This window comes from Lathyrus oleraceus, chromosome 5 (genome assembly GCF_024323335.1).
Source record: "Lathyrus oleraceus cultivar Zhongwan6 chromosome 5, CAAS_Psat_ZW6_1.0, whole genome shotgun sequence".
NCBI classification, from domain to species: Eukaryota; Viridiplantae; Streptophyta; class Magnoliopsida; order Fabales; family Fabaceae; genus Lathyrus; species Lathyrus oleraceus.
Genome location: NC_066583.1, coordinates 132,436,282 through 132,448,034, shown reverse-complemented (window position 1 = coordinate 132,448,034; position 11,753 = coordinate 132,436,282). Strand labels below are relative to the sequence as shown.

The 11,753-nt window shown below is 39.2% G+C and overlaps 1 protein-coding gene across 1 annotated transcript; it reads right to left on the bottom strand.

Moving 5' to 3' along the window:
- Nucleotides 1-393: 393 nt before the first annotated feature.
- LOC127079236 (uncharacterized) lies at nucleotides 394-1,688 on the bottom strand. Its single transcript, XM_051019645.1, has 3 exons — nucleotides 1,560-1,688; nucleotides 964-1,266; nucleotides 394-849 (listed from the first exon to the last, which is right to left on the bottom strand). The coding sequence occupies exons 1-3, from the start codon at nucleotides 1,686-1,688 to the stop codon at nucleotides 394-396; spliced, it is 888 nt and encodes a 295-aa protein (XP_050875602.1).
- Nucleotides 1,689-11,753: the final 10,065 nt, after the last annotated feature.

Sequence of the window (11,753 nt, the reverse complement as noted above, 5' to 3'; positions counted from 1 at the left end):
TTCCCCATTTAACATCATCTCCAACATCATCTATAACATACAGAACACTTCCCCATTTAACATCATCTGTAACATTATCTATAACATATCATATTTACTATAGTATAGCATCATATAGCTACTTTAGCTACTTCTCCCCCTTTTTAGCCAAAAGAGACCAAAGAGACAAAATAAATGTCTATTCAGTCAAACAATCAGAATGTCAAAAGTAAAGTGTTACAGAGCCAAGTACATACACAGCTTTAAACAAGCTGAGATACAATCCAACAAACCAGAAAATCCAGAAAAATACACATCAAAGTAGTAGAACATAACTGCCAAAAAACCCAGAACATCCATCAACATAGCAAAAAAAAAACATCATCACATGAATGGGGGCCAACTTCAAAAGAGCTAATCAGAGGAGCTTGAGCTTGCAGCTTCATCAGCATCAGAAGCAGAATTGCCACTTGTCTCATCTTTAGTTGCAAACCTCTCACTATAGGTTTGGGCTTCAGCTTCCTTAGCCTGTTCAATATTCTCACCTCCAGCTTGCTCCAACCTTGTAATCAGGGCTTCCAACGATTCTTTCCTAGTTGTTGCTACCCTTATTCCTACACCCAACTCTTTACACATTTCCTTCAGCTCAGCAATAAGCCCACCTTTTGAGCCTGGCTTTTTCATAGTAGATGTCATGACAATGTCTTCGACATGACTACCTTCAAACAGTTTATAGTGTATTGATAGAGCAAGTTTTCTTCTACTTGGTAGGTCATTGGTACTCAGAATCCCAGGGTGTTGACTCAGGATAATCCCACAAATCATTGAGGGAAAAGCTATAGGCAGCTTTACTGCACTAGTAGAAGCATGCTTGACAATTTGTTCAAACATAAATCTACCATAATCAAATTTCAGCTTGGTTCCAACAGCAAAGATAAATCTTCCAAAGGTATTTGAAATTGTGGAAATGTGGTTGGTAGGCACCCAATTTGCAGATCCTATTTTATGCAATATGACATACTTAACAGTCAGCTTCCCAGCAGTAAGATGCTTTTTACTAGGCCACTCTTTCACCTGCCTTGCTGTAATTTCTCTACAGACCTTATTGTCTGTAGCTTCCAATTCACAAGCACCATCTACACCTCTTCCCAGAAACTTGTTAATGACAGTGGGAGAAAATGTGATACACTTACCTCTCACAAAAACTTTACAAAATTCCTTGCTATTTTTATCAGCAATATCTTCAGGAATGTTGACAATGAATTCCTTAACCAATCCCTCATAGCACTGAGATAACCCAGCCACAGTCTTCATTAACCCAACATTCTTAATTAGGTTCATGACCTCTTTGACTTCAACATCATCCTTGCCTAACTCTCTCTCTACAGCCACCCTTCTTTGGATCACAAACTTCCATTTGGCAGCTCCATCTTCAAGATGGAAAGAGATATTGTCCAAATGCACAGCAACAACTTTCACAGGGGACTTCCTCACAATTGTCCTCTTCACAGGGGAGATGTCAGGGACATCTTCCTCAACATCCCCTCAACATCTTCGTCAGACTCAGAAACTTCTCTAACCTTTCTCTTCTTCATATCTACTTTGCTCCAAGATTTAGAGGGACCTACACCAGTAGTCTTCTTAGCTATTTTAGCTGACATCATTTCAGCCACAGATCTACCTTTTCTAGTCTTCATACGCTTATCCATACTAGGCTTTAAGTGATGAAGTAAGTTATCATCTTGATCATCATACCTATCATCCTCTAGGTCAATCACATTGTTTGCATAATCATGCTTCTCAGACTATGAAGCATTGGCAGTTGTAGATGCCACAATTTTTTTACCAGACACAGTTTACCCTAGAGAGCACAAACCTTCAGCAGTCATGTCTTTCTCAGATCTAGAGGAATCATCATTTTTCTCACTATGAGGTTCAACCTCAGGAGAGGGGTACATTCTAGACAGAGGAGTAGAGACTCCCTTCACATAATGTCCTTCATTCAGGATTCTAGTGACTAGGTTTCTAATGACACGATCAGTGTGGTGCATATCTTCCTTAGAACTAGTGTCATGAGTAGAGCTAGAAGGGATACTAGAGTTGTTACCTTGAGTGGGGCATGCAGAAGATGATGCATCCATGGGAAGGTTTGAGTCAGGGGCTTCGCCTGGAATAACAGACAGAGGTACCACATCCAAAATTTCATCATCGAGAAAGTCCATGGAAGGAGTGTTATCCTTGTGAGTAGGCCTAGTAGTTTTTGAACCAGATGGAGTTTGATGTTGTGACATCTTGTCGTTTTTGTGGAAAGATTTCAGTTGCCCTAGCAGAGGAGTTTGAGGAAGAAGCAGGGAGTTGGAAATGTTTGAATAGGTAGTGAGGTTGCGTGTGAAAAGGTAATAGATGGTATTTCCAAGACTAGGTGATGATTTACCATAAAAGGGGCGCTTTATTTAAAGTAAGCAGACAATAATTTGATTACCTTTTCCACTCCATATTAATTGCTACAAATTTTCATAAATACAAATCCCTAATTTCCCTCTTAGAAATTCAAATTGATTTGCATCCAAGGCCTTTGTAAAAATATCAGCTAACTGCATCTCAGTGGCAACATGCTCTAGGGGTACAATTTTATCCTCCACGAGTTCTCTAATAAAATGGTGACGGATATCAATATGTTTTGTCCTGCTGTGCTGAATAGGATTCTTAGAAATGTTTATAGCACTCAGGTTGTCACAGTATAATGTCATGACATCTTGCGTGACATTGTATTCAGTCAACATCTGTTTCATCCACACCAGTTGAGAGCAATTACTTCCAACTGCTATGTATTCAGCTTCAGCAGTGGACAGAGACACACAATTTTGTTTCTTACTAAACCATGATATTAAGTTGTTCCCCAAGAAGAAGCATCCTCCTGATGTGTTTTTCCTATCATCAGCACTTCCAGCCCAATCAGCATCACAATATCTAGTCAGCATAGATCCAGATCCATGAGTGTATAGCATCCCATAGTCACTAGTGCCATTGACATATTTCAGGATTCTTTTCACTTGGTTTAAGTGACTCACCTTTGGTTCATCTTGATATCTAGCACATACACCTACAACAAAAGAAATGTCAGGTCTGCTTGCTATGAGATATAGCAGACTCCATATCATGCTTCTGTAGAGACTTTGATCCATACTGACACCATTTTCATCTTTAGACACTTTCAGATGAGTAGGAGCATGTGTCCTTTTGTGGCTTGCATTCTCCATGCTAAACTTCTTAACAATATTTTTGACATATTTGCTTTGAGATAGAAAGATAGAATCTTCCATCTGCTTGACTTGTAGCCCAAGAAAATAGGATAGTTCTCCAACAAGGCTCATTTCAAATTCAGACTGCATTTGTTTAACAAAATGTTGAACCATCTTATTTGACATCCCACCAAACACAATATCATCCACATATATCTAAGCCACCATGAGTTTTCCTCCTTCATTTTTGACAAATAAGGTCTTATCAATGCCTCCCTTCCTGTATCCATTGTCAATGAGAAACACTGTGAGTCTATCATACCAAGCCCTATGAGCTTGTTTCAACCCATAGAGGGCTTTCCTCAACTTATACACATGCTTTGGAAGATTTGGGTCTGTAAACCCTTTAGGTTGTTCAACATACACTTCCTTATTTAAATAACCATTTAAGAAGGCATTTTTCACATCTATTTGGAACAGTTTAAACTTCAGAATACATGCCACTCCGAGCAGTAATCTAATGGACTCCAGGCGAGCTACAGGGGCAAATGTTTCATCAAAGTCAACTCCTTCAACTTGAGTATATCCTTGTGCTACCAATCTTGCTTTATTTTTAGTAACCACCCCTTTTTCATCAGATTTATTCTTGTAAATCCACTTTGTTCCAATAACATTTATTCCTTCAGGTCTTGGAACCAATTCCCATACTTCATTTCTCTTGAATTGGCCTAACTCTTCCTGTATGGCATTGATCCAGAATTCATCAGTTAAAGCTTCTTTGACATTCTTGGGCTCAACCTTGGACACAAAACAGACATGTGAGATCACTTCCCTTGATCTAGTGGTGACCCCTTTATTTGGGTCTCCTATAATGAGATCTTTAGGATGATCCTTCTGAATTCTGATAGAGGGTCCCTTATTAATTTTATCAACTTCAGGTTCAACTTTAGTAGATTCACTCTTATTACTTATATCCAGGAGATCAACTGGGGCATCATTCAGAGATGTTTCAACATCGTCTGTGACATCAGTCTCTTGATCATCAACAACAACATTAATAGATTTCATCATTACTTTTGTTTTGGAATTAAAAATCCTAAATGCTCTGCTATTTGTTGAGTAACCCAGAAATATTCCTTCATCACTCTTGGGGTCCATTTTCCTTTTTCGTTCACGATCAGTCAGGATATAACATTTACTACCAAACACATGGAAGTATTTGACAGTAGGTCTTCTTCCTTTCGAGACTTCATATAAGGTGGTTGGGGTCCCTTTCTTCAAGGTTACTCTGTTATGAACATAGCAGGCCGTGTTCATAGCTTTAGCCCATAAGTGGTAAGACAATTTCTTAGCATGAATCATAGCTCTGGCAGATTCTTGGAGAGTTCTATTTTTCCTTTCTACCACACCATTTTGCTGAGGGGTGATGGGAGATGAGAACTCGTGACTAATTCCTTTAGATGAACAGAATTCAACAAATTTATTGTTCTCAAATTCTTTCCCATGATCACTTCTGATTCTGATAACCTGACTTTCTTTTTCTCTTTGAAGTCTTAGGCAAAGATCTTTGAACACCTCAAATACATCAGATTTTTCCCTTATAAAATTTACCCAGGTATATCTGGAGAAGTCGTCCACCACCACATAAGCATACATTTTCCCACCAAGACTTTCCACCTACATAGGTCCCATCAAGTCCATGTGGAGAAGTTCCAGCACTCTAGATGTGGTGTGTAACACCCCGATTAAAATAAGAGAATTATTTAATTGAGTTAATAGTATTTTAATAATTTAATTAAATAAAGTTGAATTATTGGATTATTATTGTTATTATTATTATTATTATAGATATTATTTATTTTAATAATAATTAAATAAATAATATAATTGGAATATGAAGAGTGGAAGGGTAAAAGTGGAATGGGGTAAAAGAGGCCAAAGGAGATAACTGAAGGTTTTCATTTTCACGTATTTTGCCTCAGAGTCAGAAAAGGGAGAAGCGCTGAAGAGAAAGAGAAGGAAGAGGAAAAGACCAAAGATTGCTCAGAGCTTCCTTCAATCCAAAGAGGTAAGGGGTCTGAACCTTATTAAACGATAATATGCGAGCAATTACATGATATAGGATTGGGTTGTTGATAAATTTGGGGAATTTAGGGAGATTGGGAAAGTTGTAGTTTTTGAGGGAAATTGTCCGATCTGTGAGTATGGTGGCGTTATATACATTGTAATCGAAGTATGTTGTGTATGTATGATTGTTAAATGTTGATATTGGGTTGTAGGCTTAGAAGCCGCGCGTCCACTGTTTCTGCGCTTAAAATCTTGTTTATGCACATAACAGCCAAATGACGTTCGCCATTATGCCTTTGGCGCTCGCCATTTGGGCCTTTTTCCAGAATAAGAGCGTTTAACGCTAATGGCGTTCACCATTAGCCTAACGGCGTTCGCCATATCAGTTTGACAGACAGTTTTCAGAATAAGAGCGTTTAACGCTAAATGGCGTTCACCATTAGCCTAACGGCGTTCGCCATATCAGTTTGACAGACAGTTTTTAGAATAAGAGCGTTTAACGCTAATGGCGTTCACCATTAGCCTAACGGCGTTCGCCATATCAGTTGACGGACAGCTTTCGCGTTTTAAACTCCCAGATGTGATATCGTTGTAATGTTGTTGTGGTTTTGTTGAGTTGTATGTCATGCTATTAATGATGATGATAACATGACTATATGATGTTGTTGTTGCTATGTTGATTATGATGCATGTTTGATGTGCATGCATTCATGAAAGGCCGATGCCTAGTGATGAACGGACTGAGTTCCAATGATGTTGTTGACTCCGGGCTTGTTGAGAGGCTTGGTTCCTTATGGGGAACTCGGATTCTATGGTGGTGAATCTGGGAGTAGTGATCCTGTAGTGGTCACAAAATGGGTATACCGAGTCGTGTTGAGTCATGCATGGGTGTGTGCATTGCAATTGATGTGTTGTTTTATTGATATTCAAGAGATTGTTGATTATAATGATGATTGTGATGATCCGTGTTGACATATGTGCAAATTATTCATATTATATTCTGTCGTTATATTATTGTTTAATAATGTAATTCTCACCCCTTCTGCATGTGTTTATGTTCATCTATGATGAGCAATGTGCAGATAATGAGGAGTAGCTTTTGTTGAGGTGAAGAATAAGTGTAGAGTTATTCTACAGAGTCGAGTCAATGCTCTGGTCATGTGACACCGGGGTTATGGGATTCAATAGAGATTATATTATTATTTATGTTGTGTATGAAGACTAAATTATTGATATGTTTTGTTGAAACATTTTTATAAATCGTTAATTGTGTTGTTGTCCGCTGCGAAGTTTTATTAAAATAAATGAAATATTTTTATGTTGTAAAGTGATGAGTGTTAAGTTGAATGAAGTGTAAACTCTTCTACATGTTGTACTCTGATAAATTCTTTAAATATGTCGTTTGGGTAGAAGGGTGTTACATTAGTGGTATCAGAGCATTGTCAGTCCAGTCGAGTCATAATGTGATGTTTTCCCTGTTGGTCGATTAGTGTAAATGACACTGGTGCTACTCATTCGTTTATTTCGTATGAGTGTGCGACCAGGATTGGTGTGATTATGTCGTCCCTAGGCGGAAGTATGGTGATAGATACTCCTGCTAATGGTTCTGTGAAGACTTCTGTTGTCTGTCGAGGTTGTCATTTGACGATCTTTGAGAGAGAGTTCGTGATTGATTTGGTGTGCTTACCCTTGCACCAAATTGATATTATTCTGGGAATGAATTGGCTAGAATTCTATGGCGTGTTTATCAACTGCTATAGGAAGACGGTGCGGTTCTCTGAAGTTGGTGAGAATGATGAGGCAAGATTTCTATCTGCTAGGCAGATAGGGGATTTTGTGAAAGATGAAGCTCAGGTATTCGCTTTATTTGCGTCTCTACAAGCGGATAAGAAAGTAGTGAGTGTAGATTTGCCTGTTGTCTGTGAATTTCAGGATGTGTTTCCGGAGGATGTAAGTGATTTACCTCCAGAACGTGAAGTCGAATTTGCCATTGACTTAGTACCAGGTACGAGTCCAGTGTCGATGTCTCCTTATAGAATGTCGGCAACTGAATTAGTTGAACTGAAGAAGCAACTTGAAGAATTGCTTGAGAAGAAGTTTGTGCGTCCAAGTGTTTCTCCTTGGGGTGCACCAGTATTGTTAGTGAAGAAGAAAGAAGGTACGATGAGGTTGTGTGTCGATTATCGGCAGTTGAATAAGGTGACTATCAAGAATCGGTATCCATTGCCGAGGATTGATGATTTGATGGACCAGTTGGTTGGAGCTCATGTTTTCAGTAAGATTGATTTGCGATCGGGTTATCATCAGATCCGAGTGAAGTCAGATGATATTGCGAAGACTGCTTTCCGTACGAGGTATGGTCATTATGAATACACTGTGATGCCGTTCGGTGTATCTAATGCTCCAGGTGTGTTTATGGAATATATGAATCGTATATTCCATCCGTACCTTGATGATTTTGTTGTGGTGTTCATAGATGATATATTGATATATTCTAAGACGGAAGAAGAGCATGCAGGACATCTGAGAATTGTTTTGCAGGTGTTAAGAGAAAAGAAATTATATGCAAAGTTATCTAAATGTGAGTTCTGGTTGAAGGAAGTGAGTTTCCTTGGCCATGTGATTTCGAGTGGTGGGATTTCTGTTGATCCTGCTAAAGTTGATGCTGTATTACAGTGGGAGACTCCGAAGTCTGCTACTGAGATACGCAGTTTTCTGGGGTTAGCTGGTTATTATCGCAGATTTATTGAGGGCTTCTCTAAGTTGGCATTGCCGTTGACGCAGTTGACTAAGAAGGGTCAAGTGTATGTGTGGGATGCAGCTTGTGAAGCGAGTTTTGTTGAGTTGAAGAAGCGGTTGACCAGTGCTCCAGTGTTGATCTTGCCTAATCCTGGTGAGTCCTTCGTTGTTTATTGTGATGCTTCTTTGATGGGTCTTGGTGGTGTTTTGATGCAGAATGGTAAAGTTGTAGCTTATGCTTCTAGACAGTTGAGAGTTCATGAGAGGAATTATCCTACGCATGATCTAGAGCTTGCAGCTGTTGTATTTGTGTTGAAAATGTGGAGGCATTATCTGTATGGTTCCAGATTCGAAGTGTTCAGTGATCACAAGAGTCTGAAGTATCTGTTTGATCAGAAAGAGTTAAATATGAGGCAGAGAAGGTGGTTAGAATTACTGAAGGATTTTGACTTCGAATTGAGTTATCATCCCGGTAAGGCTAATGTAGTTGCAGATGCGCTGAGTAGAAAGTCTCTACATATGTCTATGATGATGGTTCGGGAGCTTGAGTTAATTGAACAGTTCCGTGATATGAGTTTGGGTTGTGAAGTTTCCGCTGATAGTGTAAAGTTGGGTATGCTGAAGTTGACTAGTGGAATTCTGGAAGATATTCGGAATGGTCAGCAAGTTGATGTCGCTCTAGTTGATCATGTTACTATGGTTAACCAGGGTAATGGTGGTAATTTTGAGATTGATGGGAATGGCATCCTGCGATTTAAAGGTAGAGTTTGTGTTCCTGAGGTGTCTGAATTGAAAAAGAGTATTCTTGAAGAGGGCCATAGGAGTGGATTGAGTATCCATCCAGGTGCAACTAAAATGTATCAAGATTTGAAGAAGTTGTTTTGGTGGGCGGGTATGAAAAGAGATGTTGCTAAGTTTGTGTATGCCTGTTTGACTTGTCAGAAGTCAAAGATTGAACATCAGAAACCGACAGGTATGATGCAACCTTTGAAGATTCCTGAATGGAAGTGGGATAGCATTTCCATGGATTTTGTGACGGGACTGCCGAGGACGGTGAAAGGTAATGATTCTATTTGGGTGATTGTGGATCGATTGACTAAGTCGGCGCATTTCTTGCCGATGAAGATTAATCACTCTTTAGAGAAGTTGGCAGAGTTGTATATTGAGGAGATAGTGAGGCTGCATGGTATTCCATCCAGTATTGTGTCTGATAGAGATCCCAGATTTACTTCTAGATTTTGGGAAAGTTTGCAGAAAGCGTTGGGGACTAAGTTGAGGTTGAGTTCAGCTTATCATCCTCAGACTGACGGTCAGACTGAAAGAACTATCCAATCCTTGGAGGATTTGTTGAGAGCTTGTGTGTTGGAGCAGAGTGGTTCTTGGGATAGTTATTTGCCGTTGGTGGAGTTTACTTATAATAATAGTTTTCATGCTAGTATCGGTATGGCTCCATATGAAGCATTGTATGGTAGGAGGTGTAGAACTCCATTGTGTTGGTATGAGTCAGGTGAGAGTGTTGTACTCGGACCTGAGATTGTGCAGCAGACGACTGAAAAGGTTAAGATGATTCAGGAGAAGATGAAGATTTCTCAGAGTCGTCAGAAGAGTTATCATGATAAGAGGAGAAAAGCACTTGAGTTCCAAGAGGGAGATCATGTGTTCTTGAGAGTTACTCCGACGACAGGTGTGGGTAGAGCTTTAAAGTCTAAAAAGCTTACTCCGAGGTTTGTGGGTCCGTATCAGATTTTGAAGAGGGTTGGGGAAGTGGCGTATCGGATAGCTTTACCGCCGTCGCTTTCTAATCTGCATGACGTGTTTCATGTATCTCAGTTAAGAAAGTATATTGCGGATCCGTCGCATGTTGTTCAGTTGGATGATATCCAGGTGAGGGATAATTTGACCGTTGAGGTGTTGCCAATTCGGATAGATGACCGAGAAGAGAAGACCCTGAGAGGTAAGAAAATTGCTCTAGTGAAAGTTGTTTGGGGAGGTCCAGCTGGTGAGAGCTTGACTTGGGAGCGTGAAGATCAGATGAAGGAGTCGTATCCGGCTCTATTTGCTTGAGGTATGTTTTCGAGGACGAAAACTTCTAAAGTGGGGGAGAGTTGTAACACCCCGATTAAAATAAGAGAATTATTTAATTGAGTTAATAGTATTTTATTAATTTAATTAAATAAAGTTGAATTATTGGATTATTATTGTTATTATTATTATTATTATAGATATTATTTATTTTAATAATAATTAAATAAATAATATAATTGGAATATGAAGAGTGGAAGGGTAAAAGTGGAATGGGGTAAAAGAGGCCAAAGGAGATAACTGAAGGTTTTCATTTTCACGTATTTTGCCTCAGAGTCAGAAAAGGGAGAAGCGCTGAAGAGAAAGAGAAGGAAGAGGAAAAGACCAAAGATTGCTCAGAGCTTCCTTCAATCCAAAGAGGTAAGGGGTCTGAACCTTATTAAACGATAATATGCGAGCAATTACATGATATAGGATTGGGTTGTTGATAAATTTGGGGAATTTAGGGAGATTGGGAAAGTTGTAGTTTTTGAGGGAAATTGTCCGATCTGTGAGTATGGTGGCGTTATATACATTGTAATCGAAGTATGTTGTGTATGTATGATTGTTAAATGTTGATATTGGGTTGTAGGCTTAGAAGCCGCGCGTCCACTGTTTCTGCGCTTAAAATCTTGTTTATGCACATAACAGCCAAATGACGTTCGCCATTATGCCTTTGGCGCTCGCCATTTGGGCCTTTTTCCAGAATAAGAGCGTTTAACGCTAATGGCGTTCACCATTAGCCTAACGGCGTTCGCCATATCAGTTTGACAGACAGTTTTCAGAATAAGAGCGTTTAACGCTAAATGGCGTTCACCATTAGCCTAACGGCGTTCGCCATATCAGTTTGACAGACAGTTTTCAGAATAAGAGCGTTTAACGCTAATGGCGTTCACCATTAGCCTAACGGCGTTCGCCATATCAGTTGACGGACAGCTTTCGCGTTTTAAACTCCCAGATGTGATATCGTTGTAATGTTGTTGTGGTTTTGTTGAGTTGTATGTCATGCTATTAATGATGATGATAACATGACTATATGATGTTGTTGTTGCTATGTTGATTATGATGCATGTTTGATGTGCATGCATTCATGAAAGGCCGATGCCTAGTGATGAACGGACTGAGTTCCAATGATGTTGTTGACTCCGGGCTTGTTGAGAGGCTTGGTTCCTTATGGGGAACTCGGATTCTATGGTGGTGAATCTGGGAGTAGTGATCCTGTAGTGGTCACAAAATGGGTATACCGAGTCGTGTTGAGTCATGCATGGGTGTGTGCATTGCAATTGATGTGTTGTTTTGTTGATATTCAAGAGATTGTTGATTATAATGATGATTGTGATGATCCGTGTTGACATATGTGCAAATTATTCATATTATATTCTGTCGTTATATTATTGTTTAATAATGTAATTCTCACCCCTTCTGCATGTGTTTATGTTCATCTATGATGAGCAATGTGCAGATAATGAGGAGTAGCTTTTGTTGAGGTGAAGAATAAGTGTAGAGTTATTCTACAGAGTCGAGTCAATGCTCTGGTCATGTGACACCGGGGTTATGGGATTCAATAGAGATTATATTATTATTTATGTTGTGTATGAAGACTAAATTATTGATATGTTTTGTTGAAACATTTTTATAAATCGTTAATTGTGTTGTTGTCCGCTG

Excerpts from the sequence above, each read along its gene's own strand:
- LOC127079236 (XM_051019645.1), bottom strand. The coding sequence starts at position 1,688 with ATGGATAAGCGTATGAAGACTAGAAAAGGTAGATCTGTGGCTGAAATG. Across the intron at positions 1,267-1,559 it reads TAGATATGAAGAAGAGAAAG|TGCTATGAGGGATTGGTTAA; the intron begins GTTAGAGAAGTT and ends GGGTTATCTCAG. Across the intron at positions 850-963 it reads AAATAGGATCTGCAAATTGG|CATGCTTCTACTAGTGCAGT; the intron begins GTGCCTACCAAC and ends CAAATTGTCAAG.